General features: G+C 39.0%; 6 protein-coding genes and 1 long non-coding RNA gene across 10 annotated transcripts; 4 read left to right on the forward strand and 3 right to left on the reverse strand.

The window, feature by feature from the left end:
• The first annotated feature begins 122 nt into the window (after window positions 1–122).
• Window positions 123–3,088, forward strand: LOC6529533 (zinc finger protein 2 homolog). 2 transcript variants are annotated; one of them, XM_039372775.2, is made up of 4 exons: window positions 123–285; window positions 360–581; window positions 886–1,021; window positions 1,074–3,088. In XM_039372775.2, the coding sequence occupies exons 3-4, from the start codon at window positions 939–941 to the stop codon at window positions 2,956–2,958; spliced, it is 1,968 nt and encodes a 655-aa protein (XP_039228709.1). In that variant the 5' UTR covers window positions 123–285; window positions 360–581; window positions 886–938; the 3' UTR covers window positions 2,959–3,088. The 2 variants fall into 2 exon arrangements, with proteins under 2 accessions (XP_039228709.1, XP_039228710.1); XM_039372776.2 differs by lacking the exon at window positions 360–581.
• A 150-nt stretch (window positions 3,089–3,238) lies between these two features.
• Window positions 3,239–4,635, forward strand: LOC122319552 (zinc finger protein 82 homolog). The gene is made up of 2 exons (XM_043206948.1): window positions 3,239–3,442; window positions 3,503–4,635. The coding sequence occupies exon 2, from the start codon at window positions 3,505–3,507 to the stop codon at window positions 4,171–4,173; it is 669 nt and encodes a 222-aa protein (XP_043062883.1). The 5' UTR covers window positions 3,239–3,442; window positions 3,503–3,504; the 3' UTR covers window positions 4,174–4,635.
• LOC6529534 (serine/threonine-protein kinase grp) lies at window positions 4,337–24,668 on the reverse strand. Of its 3 annotated transcripts, XM_039372778.1 has the most exons (9): window positions 24,597–24,668; window positions 24,466–24,531; window positions 19,642–19,722; window positions 13,020–13,326; window positions 12,162–12,385; window positions 7,588–7,765; window positions 6,612–6,754; window positions 5,891–6,100; window positions 4,337–5,302 (listed from the first exon to the last, which is right to left on the reverse strand). In XM_039372778.1, the coding sequence occupies exons 4-9, from the start codon at window positions 13,121–13,123 to the stop codon at window positions 4,623–4,625; spliced, it is 1,539 nt and encodes a 512-aa protein (XP_039228712.1). In that variant the 5' UTR covers window positions 13,124–13,326; window positions 19,642–19,722; window positions 24,466–24,531; window positions 24,597–24,668; the 3' UTR covers window positions 4,337–4,622. The 3 variants fall into 3 exon arrangements, with proteins under 3 accessions (XP_039228712.1, XP_015052109.1, XP_002090536.1); XM_015196623.2 differs by lacking the exons at window positions 19,642–19,722; window positions 24,597–24,668 and having other exon boundaries at window positions 24,466–24,529; XM_002090500.4 differs by lacking the exons at window positions 19,642–19,722; window positions 24,466–24,531; window positions 24,597–24,668 and adding an exon at window positions 18,202–18,724.
• On the forward strand, window positions 7,772–8,375 carry LOC120321123. The gene is made up of 2 exons (XR_005560690.2): window positions 7,772–7,913; window positions 7,969–8,375. It is a non-coding gene; the product is annotated as an uncharacterized LOC120321123 (long non-coding RNA).
• On the reverse strand, window positions 21,130–21,930 carry LOC6529539 (LON peptidase N-terminal domain and RING finger protein 3). The gene has a single exon (XM_002090501.4). The coding sequence runs from the start codon at window positions 21,784–21,786 to the stop codon at window positions 21,310–21,312; it is 477 nt and encodes a 158-aa protein (XP_002090537.2). The 5' UTR covers window positions 21,787–21,930; the 3' UTR covers window positions 21,130–21,309.
• LOC6529540 (E3 ubiquitin-protein ligase RNF8) lies at window positions 22,039–22,709 on the forward strand. Its single transcript, XM_002090502.4, has one exon. The coding sequence runs from the start codon at window positions 22,188–22,190 to the stop codon at window positions 22,650–22,652; it is 465 nt and encodes a 154-aa protein (XP_002090538.1). The 5' UTR covers window positions 22,039–22,187; the 3' UTR covers window positions 22,653–22,709.
• LOC6529541 lies at window positions 23,007–24,597 on the reverse strand. The gene is made up of 3 exons (XM_002090503.3): window positions 24,466–24,597; window positions 24,109–24,257; window positions 23,007–24,052 (listed from the first exon to the last, which is right to left on the reverse strand). Exon 3 carries the CDS (start codon window positions 24,037–24,039, stop codon window positions 23,251–23,253), a length of 789 nt encoding a protein of 262 aa, XP_002090539.1. The 5' UTR covers window positions 24,040–24,052; window positions 24,109–24,257; window positions 24,466–24,597; the 3' UTR covers window positions 23,007–23,250.
• Window positions 24,669–24,772: the final 104 nt, after the last annotated feature.

A 24,772-nucleotide genomic window follows, 5' to 3' on the forward strand; every position in this document is an offset into this window, starting at 1 on the left:
TTGGATTTGGTTGGGGTCACACTGGTATGAAAACCATGGGTAGACTTGTTTATCAAAGGATATAAATTGTGTCCCAAAATTTTTTTTTTAAAAATAATGGTTTGATGTTGTCACCATAGAGATTTCTGCTTTCTGAAATAAAATTTGTATTTAGAACACGTGCACGGTTTAAATTTCAAATCAAACCCTTTATCGATTAGTATTCGATAAAAGCAGATATTTTTCGCGCCTAACAGCACATTTTTAGTACAGGGTGTTTAGAAGACTTTGTAATGGGAATTCAATGTAAGTAATATGCAAGCCAGAAATCTGTGAGTGTGGGAAAATGTCTTAAGATCGTAAATATTTTGAATCTCAAGAATGCATCAACGTTCACTGAAAAGTGTAACCAGCTTGCAAGATCCGGTACTTCGAGGCTACAGAGAAAATTGCATACTCCCTTTGTGGAAAAACACCAGTCCCTAAAAAATGAAAATCCCTAAAAAATGTGCCATCAGTTGTGAATGTGAACGCGAGGAATCTAGCTCTTTCTCACGCAAAGTGATGTTACGTTATATACAAATTACGTAGGAATTTAAAAGGTTTACTGTTGAATCCTGTGAAATAATGTTTCCTTAGTTGTTTACTTCTTGGTTTAACTTAAACGACTCTGAAAATCTTAAATCTTAAGAGTTTTAAGTATTTGTAAAATTGTTTTATAATATTTTAAGATTAATTAATAATTAAGATCACGAAAAAAGGAAAGTTTTATTTTAGTAAATTATTTAATAAATTTAATAACAAAGATTTTAAGAATGGTTTTAAATTCAACTGAACAACTAAACAATAATTTAAATAACATATAGTAACAATAATGTTTCTAACAGCACTATTTACTTATCACAGGGCGATTCATGTAATATTCTTAACAGAACAAATTAGTAACAACAGGGTGATTCATGTGGCCAGGAAATACACAGCGCAGATGTAAACAATCAAAAAATAATATTTTAGTAAATGGAATCTACATTAAATCACAAATGTAAGTCGGTTAATCTGCTTATTATAAGGTATTTACCTTTCTTCTTTACAAGGGCCATGGAGAATATATGTCGAGTTTGCATGGGAAACCACGATGACATGGTCAACATTTTCGACGGCGCACCAAGAGTGGGACCTTCAATCCCGGACATGATTGCCCAGTGGTCCGGCTATCAAGTTGCGAAAGGGGACTCTCTGCCTGAACACATTTGCGCAAGTTGCCTGGAGGATGCGCACAATGCATTCGATATTCGGCAGACTTCCCAGATAGGCCACCAATTCCTGTGCCGAGTAAAAGTGGAAGCCGCCGAGGAAAACTCGCAGTATAACGAATTTTGGCAGGTCTCGAACACCGCGAGTGATAAATCAAATTCTAGTCAAAAGTTAGATTACCGAGATAACCTAATTGAAGAAGATTTAGATTTAATTGAGGAAAGGACTGGACAACTATTCCAGCATCCCCAAAAGATCGGCGCAGTAGAAATTCACCTACTTAAGGATCAAATATCAGTCTGTGCAACTGATCAAACAGGTGCCTATTTTCAAGGCGAAGAATATAGCGAATTATCTGTCGGTGAATATTTTCAATCCAATTCGAATATAAGACAGGCTAACACTAGTTCATTCGATCAATCTAACTGCCACATTCAGCAGGACAACTTCGGAGATGAAGTTATATCAGTAGACGAAATCGAACCACCCGTTGGAGATGTTCGAGATCCTTGTATACCAAAGACTTTTTGGTTGCACAAAGACAACCAAGAGCGACCGCACAATTGTTCCCGATGTGGAAAATCCTTTGCGCGCTACTGTAGTTTTAAGAACCACCTCAGGGCTCACGAGGAAGAAGACAATGACTCTCCATCAGAGCATAAGCCACATATTGGTACATTTCAAAAGACCAAAACACTGCAAGATCAGAAAAGTGTTTCTTTAAAGCATCAGGACCGTGTTTCATCGGATAGGCTTAAGCTTGCGTGCACATATTGCCCTAAAGTTTGTTCGTATCGAGGTGATCTTATAAAACACATACGTGTTCACACGGGGGAACGTCCGTATAAATGTAATCACTGTCCAAAGGCATTTAAGCAAAGCTTCGATCTAAAGCGGCACACTGAGACTCACGGCACCACGAGACGACAATTCAAGTGTAATCTATGTGCAAGTGCTTTCCTTGGTCACTCAAACCTTGTCGCCCACATGCGGAAACATGAGGAAATAATGCCGTTTAAATGTCACATATGCCCAAGAGTTTTCAAGTATTGCACATCCCTAAAGATACACATCCGTTCTCACACCGGCGAACGACCGTATTCATGTAGCCAATGTTCCAAAACGTATAAGCAAATAAGCGATCTTAAACGACACAAATTAAGCTTCCACAAGGAAGCTCAGCAGAACGGTCAGACTGAAGTGAATCTCCGGGATTTTAAAAAATACGAATGTACGCATTGCAATAAGAGGTTTGTGACTAAATATACTTTAGAGGTGCATGCCAGGATACACTCTGGCGTGAAGCCGTATAGGTGTGATATCTGCGAAAGGACCTTTAAATATGTCTCATCACTGAAAGTGCACACTAGAAGTCACACTGGCGAACGACCGTTTGTGTGCGAATATTGCCCAAAGGCTTTTGCTCAACAAATCGATTTATGTCGACACATCCGTATCCACACAGGAGAAAGACCGCATAAGTGTGGTCAGTGTGAGAGCACCTTTATGGACCACTCTGCCCTCAAAGCACACCTTCTTGTTCACTCGGAGGAAAGGCCCTATAAGTGCTCCCTATGCCAAAAGGGATTTAAGGTGTCGGCAATTCTTAGTCGGCACATGAGGACTCATACTGGCGAAAAACCCTATAAGTGCGACCATTGCTCGAAGGCCTACGCAGATCCCAGATCTCTTAAGATGCATGTCCCGATTCATTCGAAAAAATAACTTGGCATTCCACCTGTGCTCGGAGGTCATTTTAAGAACCGTGTATTGTGCAAATAAATGTAATTACAGTTTCCTAAGAGTTTTCAAGCTAGGTGATAACTATGTATGATAAATATACAGGTGATATTTAGTTTTTTTTATTTTAACTTAATAAATTATCGTTTTAAATTTTTCATTTAAAATACCAAAAAAGTCATAAAAATGAAATAGTTTTTAATTTCTTACAAGCTTTATTGTATTTTGTAATCTTCTGATACTATGATTTTAAAAAGTGTCTGCTATAAATTTCTATTAAATTATAATCGATAACTGCCCGATTGTACGGTAATAACATAACAGTGCGTTTGCAAACGAATAACATATCAGGCACAGGGTGATTAAAATTCTTTAAACCTAAATTTCTGAGATGTACCAATCAACGCTTCATCCCTATACTTTTATTTACTTTAATAATAAACATTTTTATTTATCATTTACATTAATCGTACGTATTTTCAATTGACTTATCGCCAGTTCAAATGTACATGATTTATTGTTTTTATAGAAATGGAAATGATATGTCGAGTTTGCCTGGCGAACCACGACGAACTGGTCAATATATTCCATGGAAAACCTGGACTTGGACTTTCGATTCCGGAGATGATTGCCCAGTGGTCCGGCTATCGAGTTTCAAAAGGCGACTACCTTCCCGAACACATTTGTCCAAGTTGCCTGGAAGATGCGCAGCATGCATGCAAGTTTCAAAAGTCTTTAAAAACCCCTGATTTGGTTAAAATTGATCAATCCACTGAAAACGTTCAAGAGTTCGAAATATGTTTAGGCGACTTATGTCAAACCCATTGCCATAGTCAGGATGCTTTTGGGGATCATGATTCGGCTTCCCTAGTGCTTCCCCGTAATACATGGAAATTCGATGATCGCGACCGTTCCCATTGTCTCTCCAGAGAAACACCTAACCAAGACACACAAACTGTGATATCCACACCGGTGGACAAGCGAAACATCCGGCTGGGCACTCGAGAAAAAACACATAAGTGTTGTTACTGCCCAAAGGCCTTTAGGGTCAAATATGACCTTACAAAGCACATCCGGACTCATACGGGAGAGCGACCGTTTCAGTGTTCACACTGCCAGTGGTCCTTCAAACAAAAATACCATCTTAGACGACACATGCTCGTCCACACAGCAGTTGGACCATACAAGTGCTCAACATAGTAAAAGGGCCTTTAAGAGCTTAAATCTTCTCTTAACTCACAATTTGATTCACTATTCGGAAGTTTTAGAAAATTAAAATCAAACAAGCCCGCAGGTCCAACAACTCATTGTTATTTAATATAAAGCTAAGGTTTGGAAACTCATCTAAGTAATAAAATAACAATTTTACTCAAAATCGCATTAGATTTATTGTTCGATAACATTTAAACTAACTAGTTTTCAATACTCGATATTCGCTTTAAAATTCAACAAAATTAAAATCGTAAGAGAGCCCGCTTAGCAATACATAACGTACTCGTAAACAATGCAATGAATTAAAAATAAGTTAGCACATTGAGAAGTTTATATGATTTTGATCGAATGTGATGCATGAGTTGTTCTTACAGGCTAGGCAAATGTAAATATAACCAAATACATGAGAGGTTTTATAGGTCGAATAAAACTATGAGCTAAGGCACCGAATTGGTAGCAATCGCTATTGGCCAGGTGGTGGGTCCTTTGAGCACGATATCCTCCAGAGCGTTTTTGATCTTTATAAAGCGTCGTTTAAACTCCAAGCCGCAACCCTTTGACAGCCGGCAGTCCACAAGAATCTTGCCATCCATCTCTATAATGTGCGCCTTGAAAAGCAATCGCAGCTTATTCCGATCGACAGTCGAAATGGTGACCACTCCGTCGTCGCCGACTTTGCACGTATAGCCACCCAGTCTTTCGATGGTTCCCACCAATCGCTTGATAGTGTCATCCCATCTCGTTGTCACAAAGAATCGGGTCATTCTCCTCACCAAACGCTGGAAATAGTTCTGGGAGGCGTTCTGCGTTTGGTTCATCTGGGTGGCCAGTAGGAGATCATCCAGAAGAGCTGGTTGCGAAAATGAGTAACTGAGCCGAGCCTCTTGGGCCAACGCCTGGCGATTGCCTCCATCCTCTTTGGAGCAACCACTGCCCAGTCTTACATTGAAGTCATCGTCGCTGCGCATCGTAGGCATGGGCTGAGAGCAGTAGTTCCGGGAGATGGAGTCATCCAGGCCATTACTCAAGTGGGCACTCGATTGCAGACGCTGCCTCTTAGCCTTTGGCGAGCATATCTCCAGAGCAGCCGCCGAGTCCACCAGGTCATAGGAACGTTCTACAAAAGAGAAACATTGTTGAAACATTACAATTTCGATAATTGAAACAATCTTAAATACTAATACCATTAAAAACAAATAAAGTTAGAAAATGAAAAAAAATCAACTCAAGCATAATGCAGAAACCATTTGGTTTTTGGTAATAAAGCTCTATGGAACACATAAACACACCATACAGCTAAAATCACCAAAGAGCAAATAATATGCAAACAAAAGAGCAACCGATAAGTTAAACAAATATAAAAATTAATGAAATAATTAATAAAAACTAAGCATGGCCTAATTTGTCTGATGATTGATCTGCAGAAGCCAATGCTTTGGTAATCTAGCTTTATGAAGTAGTATAAATCTATCATACAGCTAAAGCGCCAAAGCAATGGCAAGGCAGCTACACTCTCAATTCACTTATTCCAATGTAAATCACTTTATTTGTGGATTATGTCCTACTGGCAGCACAGGCACAGAGTGACCCCCAAAATGTCAAAAGCATTGAGAGTCACTAAGTACCTGAGCCACCGAGTGGACTTTAAAACTTTTCACTGATTTATACACAGATTTAATCGAATCGTGCACTACAAAGTACGTACCATTGTCAGCAAACTGCATGTTGCACCATTTGTGATCCAGAGTTTTCTCCAGGGTCAGACGCGTGCCAGGACTGGTGGCCAAAAGCTTGCGAAGCAGCGAAATAGCCAAGGTGTCCAGTTTGCTCCAAGGAGTCTGCATTTGCCAGTGATCGTTATCCCTCCAGTTGGTAAACTCCGTGCAATTGGTGGAAGGCTGATCCCAGGGCAGCTCTGTAAAACAAAATATGCCACGTTATTTGAATGCATTTGCAAGGACATGCGAATTACACGAAAAACACAGAATATATTGACTTTGCAAGCTGGTGATAAAGATATTTTTAATCATTCCTGTATTTGTGGCTGTTTTTGGTTGGTGCGCTGTTAAGCAATTTAAGCTGGAGCTTTGGTATAAAAGCTTTAGATGATATACAATGTGCGCGAAACAATCTACAGCTAGAATACCAAAGAAACAGCAAAAATGATAAATAGTGCAAGAGGAGAAATGTGAGCAAAGAACCGAAAAAAGTGGGCGAGTACATAATGCATGAACTGATTGATTCCGTAAATGCGAGGCTATATCGATGGCGATGCTCTGGAAATGATGCTTGCATTGTTTTTCACTGTTTTCTGTTTGTTATAAGGGAGTGCAGAAAAATCACGCATAAAAAATCCAAAATAAAAAAGCGGAAAATGCATTAAATGGAGCATATGTAAAGCAATCTCGCACCGAAATTAAACTTACCACCCGCCAGCATTGTAACCAATATAACACCACACGACCAAAGATCCGCCGGCTGGGCGTGATATGCCTTCTGGAGCACCTCGGGAGCCACATACGGCAAGGTGCCGCAGCGTTTGTCCAGCAGTCGCTCCTTGCCCTTGCACCTGATCCATGGTAATGTCGTGAACACAACCAGATCGAAGACGGCGGGTATTGCGAGATAAAAGGGGAGAGAGAGCATAAAGAATCGAGAATAAGTGTTGGCGTCAGTCGATAACACTGGGAAAAATATACACAACTTTTAGCAACTAAATAAATATTCAATAAATAAAAACAATCCCCTAAAAAATCGACTAAGTCACTAACAAGAAATAAGGTTCAAAATAAAATGACGTTTAATAATATATGGATAATGGTTAATCAGCTTAATATAAAATATCAATTAGTTTAATTTTGTATAATCAATACAAGCTGATTCTCCCATTCTGTCTATCTAATTAATGAATTTTGAGTAAGAAAACATTGTTCCTTTAAACGATAAAGCTGAATACTCAGCAAAATCAGATACGCTTTTCTATGTAGATTAAGTGATTTACATTAAGTTTGGTAGTAAACCTATAATTGCTGACTTGTTCTTCTTCTTACAACTATTTTAAACTCTCTAATACAGGCTGGCTAACCGACTTGAATTAGTTTTCGCTTAGTTGAAAACTAAAACCACCAGAGGCATGTTTTGTTTGGATGCTGTGCCCACAATGCTTTCAATTAACTATTCTCCTTGTAGGTAAATTTAGTGCAGAAAAACTTTTCACTACCGGTTAGCCATAGTTAATGGATTTTGTACGTCCCCACGTAGAGCTGATTTAATTTTAAATATTTGTATAGCTTCTGACCTTCTAATGCTGTGGTATTTCTAATCGCAAGTTTAAAATATTTTGTAGGATCCCTTTGCGTTTGAGTTTCAGTTGAAATTATTATATAGTGTTGTATCTAATACCTAAACATAGTAGCCATGCCAAAGTCCGATATTTTCACGTTGTCATGCTCATCGAGCAGCAGATTTTCCGGCTTCAGGTCCCGATGAGCGATCCCACGCTGATGCAGATAATTGAGTCCGGACAACAGCTGTGTAAAATACCTCTGAGCCTCATGCTGCGGCATTCCCACATCGGGCTCTGCAAAAGAACAAACAAACAAATAAAGCTTTTAAAACAGCGTGTATGCGGCATACAATTGAGGAATGTCAGATCAAAATTTAAAAAAAAACATTTCGCAGAAATTGAATTACAATTTTCGACACTTTTTGCACTGCAATTTATACAGGTACGTCGAACAATACGCGCCCTTATGCATATATTTATTTGTATTTTCTTTATAGGTATTTTCCAGCGGAACTGAACTCTTCGAATATGGGAAAAATGTGCAGCCGCCCAAAACCAACCAGAACAGGTCTGTTTGGAGGAAAGGTGAAAAACAAATGCAATGCATTCTGATATGCGTGTGTAAAAAGGATTTATGAGCTTAGTCGGTTGCAGCTACTTTCACGGAACAGCAAAAGTGTCAGGATGAGACAGCCGCAGTACAATCAACATTTTTATGCAATTTTAATCAAGGCCGGAGCGTAAACATTGTCAAAATGTTTGCTTAGATGTCAGGTTTACCTGTTGTTTATGTAGACAACATTCAAAACGCCACTTCGTCTTGGAGTCACTATGGTACATTGAACCTATGCAAGTTGGAATATCCAAGACCTTGAGAAGAATTAAAATAGCTCGTTCTCATAGAGATAGTTTTGTTCTGCACTCGCAACTAATACTAATTCTCATAGCATGCCAGCCACTTCGGCGTAAGAGTTTCACTCGGAAGTGCATCAAAATAGTCAGACGAAAGGATAAACAATAGAAGAGGAGGCTATCGCCTGGGGTTACCATTAGCCAGACAGATTGTATTTCCTATGCCTTTCACCTGATTGACTGTCAAAGGCAGCCGCATCCTGCAAGCGATATCAAACACCATCATCTCATTTGCCCCACCATCCATCCGCCTTTCATCGATTTTACCTTTAACCCTCTTGTGTCTGCTCTTGACTCTTTCACTTTGGTCGGAACAGTTCAAAGGTGAATAGGGAAGCTGTATTATGTTTATGAAATTTGCATCGAGATGATGCAATTTGCCATTTTGATTGAATAAATTTTATGCTTGTGGAGTGAAACTTTTTAAAAAAGGTGAAACAGAAAGGTTCGAAACAGAATATATTCATATACTCTTGCATTACTCTTCTATATCATATACATCATATATCGAAACATAATCGTCCTTTTTGCTTTTTATAATAATGTGATATGTGATTTCGATTTTAATTTGCTTAAAATCATACTTCCTTACTATATATTTCTTCCAAAGGAACATTCGGATAATTAAAAGAAAACAATAATATAAACATTTATACAAAAAATATATTTCTCATTACCGAATAAAGGCTTTAAATAATCGTGAAAAAGGGATATAAGAGCAATAAACTTTCGAACGAAAGTAACGAGGGGCAAAAGCTGAAGTAATTATTTTAGCGGCTTTAGTTTCTGTGGAGTTTTCTCACACATTTTTCCATGTTACTATTTCTTTCTCTTCACTCTCACATTGTAAAACCTTAAATGTTGATTGTGCAGAAGATAAAGTTGGGCAGGTGTCCCACGCCCATGTCTATAAGCCCAGCCCCAATCTGTGAGCCCCTTATTCCATGGAGCCCATTGTTTGCAATTCATTTATCATGTGGCATGTTGGCGCCATTTGCACAACTCTTTGGCCATAGGTAAAATTAAACCAAGGCGAGTGCCTCATGCACTCAGGAAAACCATCAATTAATTAATTTTAATTTATTTACCAAATTAAAGGTTAAGAATGCTAAACTGATTTCTTTTGAGAATTTAACACTCAGCACTTTTTGACGAAAGTATTTTTGAACTCACAGTTTTTTTTCCAGTTTCCGCATGCTTATGTGTTAAAGAATAAAACGAAATATTGACTGACTTTAAGCTCGAGTACAGCAAATATAAACGTCGAACTGAAAAAGTATAAATTTGCATACCTTATGCCGAGAAAATAATATGAAAGCAATAAAATGGCTGGACGTCAGTAACATTTTAGCATAATTAAATGCATTTTACTGAGTGGAAGAGAAGTATTCCCACCCAAGCGGTGAAAATTGTGCAGGACAATGGAAATGAGGGAAATTACTCGAAAATTTCATTTGTAATTGAAGCATAATTTATGTCGGACCCCATCTCCGATTGAGTGAGTGGCCAAATCGGTTGCGAATCTATAATATATAAGCCCCCATTTCTCCCACCCTCTGAGGACTCTGCTTTTCATCTCGCCATTTGGCGTATAAGCTTAATGAATGCGTTTCTGTGCAAACAGACAATTAAACTCTCGCACACACGCACGTTTGTAGTCGAGGACATCTGGTTGCATGTGTGCATTTCCATTATGTTTCATTTGCATATTGGACCTATTTATGGCAGCCATTCATTGCACTCGACTCCCCCTCTAACGCTCTCCCACGAGCTCCTCTTCCCTTACCAATTTCCTATCCTGGCTGGGAAAAGGATGTTTTGTTGCCAAACCAACAGGCGCTAGACCGCTAAAATCGAAAGCAGAGATGCAGGCGTGATATGCAATGATCATCTGATTTCGTGAGTGGCTGCATGATTGGCGATGGAAGTGGTCGTGCACTTCAATGCTTTCCCTTCACAGACTTTTAGTTAAACCAAACAATTTTACCTTCTTTGAGTAAATTTAAAATAGACTGTGATGCAACACAAGTACAAGATTCGTAATCGAACTAACCGGTATCTCAATGTATAGGAATGTACATACAGTAGTAAAATATAAAAGGTAATGAAATGCCATAATGGACTCCGTTTAATTGACTGCCCATAACTGACCCATTCAGCTGTCATCACAATAAATTCGATGTACAGTAAAATATCTGTCAGCCTTTATCATATATTATTTCCTGCTATTTTATCTGACAGGATGTTAATTGGTGTTAAATAGAAAAAAACACACTTCGTTGGCTAAACTAAACAATTTGCCCACTAGGTTCAATATGAATCGAACAATAAAGACACCATGTTTATTGATAAACATTTAAATCCATTAGTTTCCCATTGCCCATCACTCAGAGTTCGCAACATCTCTAAATATCATTAAAAATGGCTTAGCAACCAGGGACTAAATATGGCTGCCACATTGATTATTACACCAGCTCCCCATGCAACATCCCCTGCGGAGAGGGCGGAGCAAAATGATGATGATGGTGATTGGGAATAGGCGAAATCGGGGGTGGACCCAGGATGAGAGGTGGCAATCAATGCAAGGACGCCACTTCCATTAGGGGCAATCTCTCTTCGTTTCCATACTCGCTGCTCTTCTGCTGATCTTTTGCCAAGCTGTTAATATTTATGAAAATGCCACGAGCTTGGCACCTCCTGTCCCACCTACTTGTCCATTTCCCATTTCCCTTTTTCCATTTCCCCCCGCCCATGCATTTGGCAAATTGTCATTGGAAAAGAGACAGAAAGCTGGCGTAATCAAGATACGTATCTTGTCAGTCTGATTTGTCGCTCCCGCTGCTGCAGATATCTGTGTGTGTGTGTGTGTGTGTGAATGTGAGTGTGAGTGTGAGTGTTCCACTTCGATTCACCGGATGGCAGGACGAACTTCAAGTTGGACCCACAAAAGTACAACGAAACCGTAGCACGCTGACAGCGTTTGTGCTGTCGGTTTGTTTGTCCGTCGTCTGCCAGTGCTCGCATCGCATCGCGTCGCATATTGGCATATTAGCCCCGTCTGGCCGACGTCTATATGACTATGTGGCATCTGCGCCAAACCGCCGGCTCCACCTATTTTATTTCCGACTTGGATGAGTTTGGGATGTGGCATGCCAGCACGGAGGCGGGAATAGTAATGAACCTTAAACAGGAGCATCCTTATCCAATCATATTCGGAATAAAAAGCTGATAGGCAACGTGTTTACGTACAAAGGACAACGTTCTTAAGCGTACATATGTACGTAAGTCAAGTATTTTACTGGACAGACTTATCCAATTTAAAGTGGCTTGCTTTTATCATTTTATCTTATAATCGTTTGCCATATACTTAACTATTTTAAAGCACGCTTTGAGGGATCATTTTATTTATTGAATTCTTGTGGTGGACAACTTTCATGCCGGATAGCGGCTTACAGCAAGTTGAGTGGCCAACAAACTTTAAGTAGCTCCTTGAAGAGGCGCTTGCTTTGATAAAAAGCTTAGTTGGTGCCGACACGGACACAATTGGGGCTGTTTTAGTTAGCCACCGTAAAAAAACGTTAAATCAAATTTGTATGTAATAAAAGCTCTAATTTCAAAAAAATTAAAATTAATTGTAGTCGGTAAGTTCCCTAAATTCGTTGCACTACCTTTTCTCCCTCGAATATGGGAATATGCCTACAAAAGACTAAGTCGTAGTGATTTGGCACCTTATCATCTAGACTAAAATTATGCTTATATAAATTTAATTCGAACTCACCTATTCGATCGAATAATTCCCCACCGGCGGCGTATTCCAAGAATATGTACTCCACGCTGCCCTGCGAACGTTTGCCGAAAAATCGGAGAATATGCGTGTCCTGGAGCATCTTCTGTATGCAGACTTCCTTCCGCACCGAGTTCGCTGCATCCGGATGTTTTTTTAGATCCACCATTTTCATGGCCACAGCTTCGCCCGTCTGCCGGTTGATTAGCAGCTTTACCCTGCATCCAAATATCGGATATAGTTTGGGGATTAGTAAAGGATATACGACGACTGCAGGACGAGCTGCAACTGCAGCTGCAACACTGGTGTCTGTGTAATGACTGCTCTCCGTCCGGGTGCATTGAGTGCGCTGTCTGTCGTTAGTCGTACTCCCGTATTCCTCAAATTCCCCGGACCCGGACCCGGACACCGGGGACATGCGCACTAAGGAGTCCCTTAAAAAAGGGGAAGCGCAGCGGGTGCTTTCGGGATGAATGTATACAGCGAATACGCCGGAAAAGTGCGTTTTACTAAGTCCTTCTTTTTCGTGCTGCTCTGCAGAATATCCGGTTTATTGACTCCCACACACACAAACAAACACACACAGACGCACATCAAAACACACGGTCTTGCGAATTTGAATCATAAAATAAAATTCACTGCATATCAATGCCATGTGTAATTTAAAGCCTTTAAGAACCCTATGAAGCTTATAAAGAAATTTTTAGCATCTTTGTAAAGCTTATAATGATGTCGATATAAGAGCCCTTTTTGAGAGAATTGATTTATGGATAGAATTTTCTTTAGGATTTCCCAGTCTTGTATGGACTTATGGTCTGTGATGGAATTTGTAATTAATTCAGAGGAACTCACTCGCCGTAGGCACCTTCGCCCAGAGTTTGGGCCAAAGTCCAACCCTCGACGAACTCCCTGGTGCCCGCAGGACCTGTTCCCGCTTCCGTCAGCGTCGCAGCCATGGTGTCCTGCCTTGTGCAACCAACAGAAAACCACGCTTGCAGTTATGCCTTAGTTTTGTTTTTCCGTGCTGGCTAGTGTTGATGGTTTAATATCCGGTTGGCCGTATCCTGTATCCTTGTTGTAGCCTTGCCGCCATGTGCGTGGCGTTGTCCTTGTCATCTGCCGCCCGATTCTCGCTCAGCTTTCGCCACCTCGTGCATATCTGAAAAATAAGAAAAACAAACACCGGGATTAGCGGTAAGTTTACATAAAAACATATATGTATGTAAATATACGTTTATGTATGTATAGGGATGAAGTGGAAATTTGCAGACAACAATAACAAACAAAGAAAAGCGTTAAACTTTTCTAATTTGTGTTCCACGATTCCACAACGTTCCGCGGTGTCATTCACAGTTACTTGCAAACACACACACTCCAGCTGAACGAAAAGCACATGGGGATGCTGGGTTTGAACTTTCGTGGTGTAGAGAAGCGAGAGAGAAAAGAGAGTACATGAGGGCCAATTGGGAACTACTTTTTGGTGCCGCTTCGCTTTGATGCCGTTAATATTTCATCCTTTGGCATGGTCATGGTTCGTTCGTTCGCCTCTTCGGCTGTCCGTTCGGCTCTTGATTTTCGGGTCCTTCGTTTTGCGCAGCCGCTTGCCGATTTCGCGGTAAAAAAAATAAACAGGAAAATAGCAATAGAAGCGAAGGACATGAAGTTGAGTGAGGAACAAAAAAGAGTACTCGTTTTGGAAAGCACCGTGGACGTATATTTTTGAAAAATATTTTACTAGCATAAAAATGTTAAGTGATTTAACAAATACTGTATATTGTACGTATATACTTCTATTTAACACAAAGATCGCAGACTCAAGAAAAGTGTCATAAGATGGACTTAATATTTCCCCATTCTGCCCACTGTGCTGTTAGGTGTACATTTTGCGTAGGTACAAATGTATGTACCCAATGCTGGCCTTAAGACTGTGTGGGTGTTTGAAGGATGAGTTGGAAGGGGAAGGGGAAGAGATAAGAGCGCAAGCCCCTTCCTTTCTTATTTTTCCTTGCCTACCTAAAAAGCTCTCCCCTTTAGCAATTTCTTGCCTTTGAAACCCCCAACTCTCGCAAAAACATGACGTAGTCGTTACGCATGACTAGCTCTATTCTAATGACCGCTGCTGTGGGACCCCGAGCTTGCGCTTCACAGAGAGAGAGAAAGAGCGTAAGAGTATGCTGTTGCTTTTACTTGTTCAACAGGCAACTATTAACATTTTTACGCGTGTGTATTTGTACATTCAACAGAGTGGAATTTTTTCCTTCTTATTCGCATGGGTGTGTGTATTTGCGGGTTTCCTTTCTTTTTCCTTGGGCTATTTTTAGATGTCCGCCATTTGAGGAGCTTCTTAGCGATACCTTTTCTCACATAAAAATGTTTAAATAATTGAAAAGTTTGAAGAAGTCGTTTTTGCATTCGCAATGAGCTTCGATTGTCATGCAAATTGAAATGCGGTATTATGATAAGATACGCAATGGCTAACTACAGTTAACTTTTCTTGTTTATTCCTATAGGGATTTGAGTGTATTATCATTTTCTACATGGAAAATAATACTTTGCATCAAATATTTAAAGAAAACGCTGTAAAATGATCTGTGTTATTACATTAAATGTAAGTCTCTCACAAGAACATTAAAGAAATATGAACGTGTAAAATATATCTATGGTAAATTATTTATATTGCTTGGTACGAAAGGAAAGACATGATTTAACATGTGTTACATTTGACTAAAAAGTAGTACAAAAATACCAGAAGGACGCTTAAAGGGGCGTGTCAAAGCACGTGTTGACAGCCCAAGGATAAAACCTCAAAAGTGATGGGCAGCCTAATGGAAGGAGAGGAGGAAACGTAGGCAAAGGAAAATGGAGGACAGATGATACCGGATGAGTAATGAAACTCCACTAAAAACTTTGACAAGTTTTCACAAAACTTTCCACAGAAGCATCAGAAAAAAGTTCAACTAGAGATATCAAAGTTGGAAAAGTATGTTAGGGAAAAATTTTAACTATATAGAGACCAGAAAGAGGAAAAGAACGCAAATTAGTTTTAGGAGTATCTCTTACTTAAACTTTGCTTTGTGGAAATTTTACAAATTTTGAAAAATATTCTTGGTGTGTGTTTCTTATGCCCAAACTAGAACGACTTCTTGTTGAAAATACTTTTATAAATCTTTAAAGAAATATACTTTGTTTTTTGTTTTCAGAAAATCTTTACACTTTTTAATCTAATCTGCTTGAACTATATACAATAAATATTTTATATTGCCAGCATTGACGGAAAACCTACCAACCCTGAAGTTAAAAGTTATTCCCTACGGTTGAACCCAAATCATTTAAAAATTGTCACCTGTCACGCACTGTTTTATAAATGATACGAACTTGTTTAACAAACAACCATAAAACATAAGTCTGGCCTTTCATTGTGTTTTTTGTGCCCCTTTTTATCAGCAAAGAAAAGCAAACAAAATTAAAATACGAACATCTTTTTAAATGAATTTCTTAGCCCATGAAGTCCGATCAGATAAATGTCCTTCCCTGTAAGCAGTGTGGATTAGCTTTATTTAATTAAATGTGTTAAAGTTCGAGGGACTAAACAATTCCGAGATAACGAAGTTTACAGAAATAAGCAACTGAGCTGTAAGAAACAGCCAGCTGGAAAGGATCTTAAAAAAATGGTATCCTAAACAAACAAGTTACGGGGTAAAAATCAAATAAAATTAAAGAGTCAAACGAAGCGCACACACTGCAGTCTGAAAAGCGAAGGGGTTGAGAGTGGTAAGTGGGAGAAAAAGGCTAGTGGGTGGAGATTGGAGCGTGTCTTTGTTGCCAACACAATCTCACATTTAGTTACACTCCGCCATTTTTATGGCCGGATGGCAAAGGTTTGAAAGGGAGTCAGGTAGAAAAACTAACTAAAAAGTGGAAAATTGTGTGGGGGCAACCTTTTTGATTTCACAGTTATTTGGTATTATGGTGTAATTATATTGATCAAAATCCATGTTTACTAAGCTTGAAAGTATGATTAGCTTGAAAGTATCAAAGTAATAAAATGACTTATTTGTTAAAAGACTTGTTTTTCTTTAAATTACTTCTTTTTATCAGTGTACTCTCGGACAAGTGCCTGCTTATAAACTAGGGAAGGGGCGAACTAAAAACTAGTCGTCTGCTGGGGCTCGCAAAGGAGCAGACTGAAAACCGGCAACGAGTGAAATTAATGACATTGTGGGTAAGTCACCTCCAGTCTGGAGCAAGGAGTATGGAGTTCAAGTTGGGCACAAGAGTAAGTCAGACCATGGTCAAGCCAGCTGGCTTTATTGGCTGATGCCAGAAAACCCTGTAATGACGTTGGTTAATGGCTACTCCATGCCATTAGCTGCGATTTCTAACAGGGGATTTAGTTTCCTCCAGTAAGCCCAGATCAGGAGTGACTGGGGCTTAGAAAGGGGAAGAACGCAAGCGTGGATTTGCGGAAATGGATTGCCGTAAACAAATTTATGAATGTTCTTTTATGATTTGACAGAGACTTTAAGACCACGAGTTCGTTGACGCTTATATGGCGTTGAGTATTGAATTTAATATGCTTATCCAAAATGCATGTTTAAAATACATGTTTACTGGTATAAGCAGTCCCATTTTGCAGTTGTAGATAAATTTGAAGTTATTTTTAGTTAATTATTTAGACCAAAAAAAAAATGGAAGCATATTAATAAAATAAAATGGAAAGACAATGTGCTTCTAAATATATATAAATTTATATAAAATTTCATTTACTCTAAGTGTTATCTTGAGATTTGTCTTCAAATCAGAACAGAAGGCACGCTCCAATCGTCATTTTAGAGCATTATGATCTGTCTCGTTTGCGATGAATGATATAGCCCACTAATTGCAGCAGAGGATGCCCTGCATTATTGATAGCTTTCTGATTATGCAGATGCCACAGGAGTCAGTTTTTTCCTTCTGCATTTTATCTACCGGTTACAGGCGCTCAAAAGACCACGGATCTCAGAGACCAGACTTGAAAACTTGAAGGCTCTTGGCAACAGCGGGGAAGCAATATAGCATCGTTACCAGGACAGAGACTCGCTGAGGTGTCTGTGTGTGCGTTTGTATCTGTGCGGGGCCGATAAGGCTAAGCAAATACGAGTTTTGTAAAGTATTTCAATTTGAACATTCGCTTTTTTTCCCATCTTATTTTTTGCGCCCTGTACATGAAGCACAAGCTGCAAGAGAAGAAGAAGCGTCCGCAGAAGATGGAGGCTGCGAACAGGAAAGCCAGAAATGAAAAAAGATATTGCATGGCCATAAAAACGAGCCACACAGATACACACCAATACACCGGTACAGTGGGAGAAAAGGACGGACTTAACAGGCTGGCAGACAGACGGACAAGTGGCCAGACCAGCGATGCCAGTTTTTTCTGTCGTTTTTTATTTTCATTTATTTTTTGTTTGTTGCTTTTCTCTTGACTCCGCCGCTAACCTCGAGATTTTCCTTTTTATTTCGCGGGCCTTGCACAAAAATAAAATAAATGGGAGGGGAAAAACCCAAAGAGCGGCTGTAAAAATATAAATTAAATGCCGCGTGTGCAATTTGTTGTGGTTTTTAAGTACTTCTTTTAAGATAACTTGCATTTGTCTATGCAGACTAAACAAAATATGAATCATTAAAAGTTAATTAGAGCATATTTCAGATGGTTACTTTAGTTTTCACACTTTTCACAAGTGTAAACCAAATTAATACGATTTTAATTCCAAGTTGTGATGCCCGAAAAAAATAAGCTGATTCAACTAAATCCGTTTAAATGAATATTATATATTCCTATGTAATTTCAAAAAATTCATATTTACAAATAAGTCATATTAAGTTGAATTTCACTGATACTATTTTTTTCCTTATTTGATATTAGACTCAGTCTGGAAAATGTGTCACTTGTCTGAACTTTATGTTTTTAGAGATATACAATCAATTGCCACAACTATATTATTTCCGATTGCCTTAAGATTTAATAAATAGTAGTTTAATAATAATTGTTTCTTACATTTTTTCCGGATTTCCGCACTATTTTTGCCGATTTTCAACGAAATAGCGCGGAAATTTTGCGAAGCGGTTTCTTGAACGGCTTCTTCTTTCTTCTCATCTTGTTCCTCTGAAAGACTAAGGAACTACCCCGAGACCGAAAGCCGAGAAACCAGAAAGGAACCGAACCGTTTTGTCCTTTTTTAGGATTTTGTCGAGAAAGTCACCACTGAAAACTGTGTGCCGTCCTTTTTCGTTGTAGCCTCCTGAATGGATGCGGCACACACACGCACACAGACGTATCCGGTATCCTGCGAGCCACGTTTTGTCTGTATCCCAATTTTAATGAAACAGCCTCGTGGTCCTTGCACTCTTTCTTCGTTCGTTTCCCTCGTTCCGTCTCCATTGTCTTCCTTGCGATTCGATTGTAAAGCGCCGCCTACTACTGCAGTAGTAGGTGTACTACTATTAATTTACTATTACGAAGCGGCGTGGGTTTTCACTATAGTTTCCCAGTCATATCCTGTGGCAGCCGCTTCGTCCTGTCTGAGAGTTGAAATCAAACTGCCGCCTAGGTTCGACTAAACGAAAAGCCTCAAAAGAGGCTCGAAACTTCCAGAGAGCGCAGGAGAGAACGCGAGAGCAGGGAGAGCTTACGCTTGCGCGCGCCAAAAACGAGAGGCGGGAAGGGGTTGGAGCTGGAGGATGTCGGTGGTAGTGGTGGAGAGCTCCTCTCGCTTCCTCTTTCCCACAGCATCTGGCAAGTTCAACTTGCTCTCTCGCTCAAGTTCAGCAGTGCACAGTGGAATGCAATGATGCGTACTTTCAGTTTTATTTTACCGCAAAAAAAAAAAAAAAAACTACAACGAACATTTTCAAGTTAAGCTATATCTTATGTTCATCGAAAGATATTCAAAAACAAATTTGTACAATTTTACGTTTAGTATAATTATTTCGGTCCTTGACAAAAATTTTTTGATATGTACATATATCTTACAATCATGTTTTTTCTAACAAACTTTTATGGATTTGGGGATTGAATGAAAAAAAAAAGAAAATATTAGAACTTAAAGTTGTCAAGTTTTATTTAAAAAATTATCATTAAAAAGATATTAAAATGTTCTGAGACTGCAAAAAATTTTATAAAGCTTGAAATTTTTTCCCGTTGATTTAACTCCACAGTGCAAAACTGGGAGATCTGCCCGTGGCAGCGCAGCAGAGGCTGAAAGCCGGCTACCGGCGAGGGCTGTTGCTCCTTTTCTTTAGATCTCGCTGCTATCGACCATTGCACAGTGGTTTCGATAAAGTCATTTAGAAATTTCGGTTTTTTATTGAACAACACATATATGAGGCTTTTTTTTACATATTTATGTATATTTGGACCATTATTTTTTAAGTATGAGTTTAGGAAATTTCCTGATAATGTTTTCAGTTTTATGTTGCCCTTCCGTGCGCTGCTTACCTTTCGTCAGCTTCAGCTTAAGTTGAAGTCGCATAAAGAAACTCTCGCCACAACTCGTGTGCGTAGGAATTGGAGTGGACCCTGTGAACAAAGCTGATTGGGATTTAGTGCCTAATGCAGCGAAATTTGATACTTTGAAATTGGATTGGGGGTATGTACAAAAATTAAAGACGGTTGAATGCGCTTAAGGTATAAACAAAGCTAAACTTTCATAAGAGTGTTGTGTGCCTATAGAAACTAAAACGGACCATCTCAAGTCAACCTATTATTTATGACCAAAAATGATCTGATTTTAAACTGAATTTTTTATGTCTGCACAAATCTAACAATTGTTAAAAATGTATTTATTTTTGATGCACTTTAACTGATATTTGGATTTGAACATTCAGGTCCACCCGAAAAAAGTGCTTGCACATACATGTACATATTTATTTTAATAGCTTGCGCCATTTGTCGAATTGCTTCTTTATTTTTGATTTTGCCTCGTCTTTCGCTCATCGAATAAAACCGCGACTCCAGACTTGTTAACGGCTATATGTATGTACATATATAGAGCCTACCCCTTCCCCTGTTCCCACCGCCCCCTTTCAGATTGTCTACTTTTCGCTGACAACATCCATATTTATTTATGTACGACATACATACATAGGCTTCTTTGTATATTTATGTAGAACTGCGTAACAACAAAAAAAGCAAGAGACCTATGCATAAAACACAACTTCAGCATCCATTTCACCACTAATAACAACAAAAACTTCTGCTTGACAACCCCGGCAAGGGAAAAAAGGGAATAAAATAAAGAAAATCGCAAGAGAAGAAAAAGGAAACAAAAGACGCACGCGGTTGCCACGGAACTAAAAACGTTCTTCAGTGTGTGTACGGGAGTTCACACTCTCAGGCGAGAAGAGAAGCTGCAAGCAACAAAAAATAAACAAGATTGGGAGAGCAGCAGGCGCCACAAAAAGGAGACAGACAACTCCCACCGCCCAAATACAGCAAGTTCGCTAATTTAGCCAGTAAGATAAAGTCTGATTTGATTAGTCAGAAAAGGAGCTTGGTCTAAATAAATAAATACGCTAAAAAAATATATTATTTATTAAAAAAATACGTTTGTAGGAATATATGTAGTATTAAAATAATTTAATTTCATTATTTCATGGAGCTTTACAGGATGGACCCTGTTCACTTCCCCTTCTTATTGGCCACTACCTATTTAACTCCCCCTAATTTGTTACGTGCTGTGAGCCAATTTCTCAATGTTATTTCAGCAGCTCTGGGACAGATTATTAGGCTTAATTGATTGGCGCGTCGGTTTTGCCAAATTAATAATAGTTCCCAACACAAGAACAGTAACATACATACATATATGTATGTATGTATAGAGAAGGGGGTTTATTGATTAAGGAATTATCAGGCTCACTCCACTTTCAATACGCTTGCAACATGTTCAAATCATCCACGGATTGAATTAGGGAAATTGAATGAAAATTGAGAACACGATTATGAGGATTTAATCATTTAACGAGTTGCGTTTGTTACATAAGCATCCCATAAAAATTATAATTGACCATATTCATTAGTGCTCGCAAATTACTTAAATTGCTACTTTCTCTTTTGCTTGCATTTTTTTTTGTTGTATCCAACTTAAAGCACTTAATATTAATATGTTCATTCCATTAATTCAGCCGTGCACAAATTTTGGCCTGCTATAATGAAGCGAATGTCCATAGTGTCAGTCAGTGATTTACAGATGGGGCATTGATTGTTACAATCCAAGTGAGCAAGGATGCAATTCTCACCGAAAAGGTGACCGCACTTGATGGAAACTGGGCGATGTCCTCCAGTAACCTCATACTTCAAGTGGCAGATGTAGCACTTGTTTTCTTTGGCGATCTTCTGTAGTTTCAAAGACAGCTTGAACTTCTCTTCAGCATTCGCATCCGTGTCCTGCGCCGATAGCTTCAGTCGCAACGCCTTCGTTTTGGTCTTCTCTATGTCCAGTTGGCGTCGCAGATCAGGCACACGCTTTTTAAACTCGAGTTTATCCCGGATAATTTCGTCCTTTAGCTGGTTCTGTTTTCTCTCCTTATTAATTTCAGTTATGAGTTTTTTTTTTAACATCTTTGTAATATCTTTTTTATCCATCGCCTTTTCAATGTGAAATAATATTTGAAAATGTTACACACTAGTTTTGTTTGAGATATCAGAAACAATCATTTTTGACAGCAGTCCCTTTGTAGTGTTGAATAATGTTGCCAAACACTAATTTTAACGTTGCACGAAATCGACTTAAAAATATAAAATAAAATATTTCTCTAAATTAAATGAGTAAATTAAATATCCATCAAAATGAATATTGAGAAATGCCTTGACAAATATCAACTTTAAAAATTAAACATGTAGAAACGGGCGTGCACTTGTAACAATAGTCAATCTAGGCAGTCCACTTTTAAACACTCACTGCGAATATGTTTGTGTTTTAATACTGCTTATCTTAAAATTGTGTTCATCCTATACTTCTTTTTAACAATTTCTTTTGCTACAATATGTTCAAAAGAAGGGCTGGGATTCGCTCGTTGAAGAGGATGTTAAAGATGGAACTCGTTGAGGAGCTCTTAGAGGAAAGAAAAACTGGTGAGCAAAAGGACAAGCAACTGGCGAAGCTAAAAATCACAATCGAGGATTTGGATAAACTTCGCCAGGAGGAAGACGAGATAAATAACAAACTGGAAGAGGAGATGGACAAACAGCAACTATTGCACGAACAGTTGCAAGCCAACAAGATTTTAACAAAGCAGCTAGAGAAGATTGCCTTGGAGAATAGGTGCAGCATATGCCTGTTTCCTTGGGAAGCGAATAACTATCACCGCCTGGTTTCGCTCAAATGTGGTCACCTTTTTGGGGAAATGTGCATCCGAACCCACTTGCAGCAGTCGAATATTTGCCCTATATGCAGAAAAATAGCTGTTGGAAGAGACGTCCGGCGTGTGTTATTAAACCACACCCCATAAAAATCTGATATTTAAAAATTATTTCTTACAAATCATTAAAGATTTTCATACCTCTTATGAAGTGTATTGAATAAGTTGTGTTGCTTAGCTTTAATACTGCGAGTGACTTTACCGATAATTATATATTTTAACACATTTGTTCTACCAAAACTATAATTTTCAGACTACATTTCTACTTATGGAATTATTACTAAATCATTTGGCAAATATTCATGTGCAATAATTAATTTCTATTAAAGAATTTAATTTAAGAATATATTTTATTCGAGGCCTAACTATTTGAGTTTAGCACTTATACCTTCCTTTCTAATTAAATTTGTAAAAATAAATAAATATTTTGTTTACCCTTTGATATCCAGTTTCTTGCTTTGTATTTCTAAAATTTCAGATTGAATTTGGCAACTAACTACACACTTGTACAAATGTCGATAAAGTGTAATTTAAATTCGGGTTTTTAAAAGACATTTAAGCCGTGTATTTTCATAAATTTAATAACTCATGAAACAAAACTAAAAAAAATGAGCAAGAAGCTTATATATAGTGTTTGCTCTTTTGATTCTGATAAACGCATTACTTTAAAAGAAACTTCTTTGGTACGTTATTGCTTTGGTTTAGTAGCTCCGTTTTGCCGGCGACCTTCTTTCTGGCTGATTGGGTTTCCAAACTGGCTAGGAAGCGCCTCAGTGGGGAATGGCGGTTCCACGTTCAAGTCGAAACTCTCTTCTAGCGGTTGGTAAGGTATTTCGCGGTATTTCTCCGGCTTGAACTCCTTGATCTCACCCTCTTCCTGGCTGCTGCCCGAATAGGACCTGGCAGATCCATAAAGACTGATGGGACTGAGTGTACTTTTGGCAGTGTGATAGGATCCACTAGGACTGGGATTCTTCGGACGGGGAACCTTGCGTGGTCTGAAGAATTCGGGGTCTGTGATGAGGGGAAATTGCTTCCGGCCATTTCTTATAATGTAAATGGGTCCTTCTAGAGGTTTAATATCGGGGACAACGGGCAGCGAGTCTTCCGCCATGGACATCATTCCGAAGTGTCGCATCATGGCTATCGCCTCCAGTTCCTTTGTGCTGTCATCCTCCCAATCTGCCATTGTGGCGTGCTCACTCAGCGGCCTTGTGCCCGCTATCTTCTGGATTTTCTCCATTAGCTGAAGGCTATCCCGAATTTCACGACTCTTTCCGCCTGCGCTTTCGTGTAGATTTTCGAGCTTGGAATTCCTCTTTTCCCGATACTTTAAATATTCGTATGTGCTCTTGGGTCGGGGGCAAAACTCCTCTTGCTTCTTGATTTCGTAGGCCAGCTGACCATGAACAAAATTGAAATCCGGCTCCATGGCGACCAGATCATCCTCGAACTGCGAATTGGGGACCCAGGCCATGATTGTGCGTGCTCTTTAAGCGAAATTCATTTGTTAATTTTCTTACATCAGACCTAACCTAAAACTCACCAAGCAAAAATACAAATCCAAAACCTTCCAACACAAACAATTGAACAGTTAAACTGTCAAAAAAAAACTGCGATCTTTAGCGAATTCTTTTTAAAGTCTCAGTGTGGCCAGTCGCCATTAAGCACAAAAACCTCATAGAATCATTAGGACTGTGGTGAATTTCAATATACCGGTGTGCGGTGAATTTTTGCACACCGGTGTGTGGTCAAGGTGAATAATATTGCGCCAAAAAGTCAAACAAAAGGATGAGGAAGGGGGAGCGGGGTCCAGCCAGCAAGTCATTAAATAAACAAAGGGTAAAGACCCACGGATCAACATAAATACATTCACAATTTATGCATCACTATTCCAACTCACCAGCAGCGTCTAATCCGGCCTGCGTGTTTTGCTTTTGTGGCTACTTCTGCACCAATTTCGCGTTCTCTATGTGGAATTTCAAACTGCTGTAATTCACTGCTATGCAACACACTTAATAACAGTGATCATACCCTTATTCACAGTCAAAGTAATTAAAATGCAAAAATTTCTGCGAACGCTGCTGAAATATACATTACTTTGCGATAGGGCTGGAACAAAACTCGATGCACACATTCCAAGCTATCGATTTTTCCAGCAAATTTTCCTGATACCGATGTTTTTCCGTTTCGGATCCGTAATATCGATC

Source organism: Drosophila yakuba, chromosome 2R, assembly GCF_016746365.2.
Source record: "Drosophila yakuba strain Tai18E2 chromosome 2R, Prin_Dyak_Tai18E2_2.1, whole genome shotgun sequence".
Lineage (NCBI taxonomy): Eukaryota > Metazoa > Arthropoda > Insecta > Diptera > Drosophilidae > Drosophila > Drosophila yakuba.

Coding starts and splice junctions, on each gene's coding strand:
- LOC6529534 (XM_039372778.1), bottom strand. CDS start 13,123: ATGGCTGCGACGCTGACGGAAGCGGGAACAGGTCCTGCGGGCACCAGG. Junction 12,386..13,019: donor GGCGAAGGTGCCTACGGCGA/GTGAGTTCCTCT, acceptor ATTTGGATGCAG/GGTAAAGCTGCTAATCAACC. Junction 5,303..5,890: donor CATGCAGTTTGCTGACAATG/GTACGTACTTTG, acceptor TCTCTTTTGTAG/AACGTTCCTATGACCTGGTG.
- LOC6529533 (XM_039372775.2), top strand. CDS start 939: ATGTGGCCAGGAAATACACAGCGCAGATGTAAACAATCAAAAAATAAT. Junction 1,022..1,073: donor ATCTACATTAAATCACAAAT/GTAAGTCGGTTA, acceptor CTTCTTTACAAG/GGCCATGGAGAATATATGTC.
- LOC6529539 (XM_002090501.4), bottom strand. CDS start 21,786: ATGGATAAAAAAGATATTACAAAGATGTTAAAAAAAAAACTCATAACT.
- LOC6529541 (XM_002090503.3), bottom strand. CDS start 24,039: ATGGCCTGGGTCCCCAATTCGCAGTTCGAGGATGATCTGGTCGCCATG.
- LOC122319552 (XM_043206948.1), top strand. CDS start 3,505: ATGGAAATGATATGTCGAGTTTGCCTGGCGAACCACGACGAACTGGTC.
- LOC6529540 (XM_002090502.4), top strand. CDS start 22,188: ATGTTCAAAAGAAGGGCTGGGATTCGCTCGTTGAAGAGGATGTTAAAG.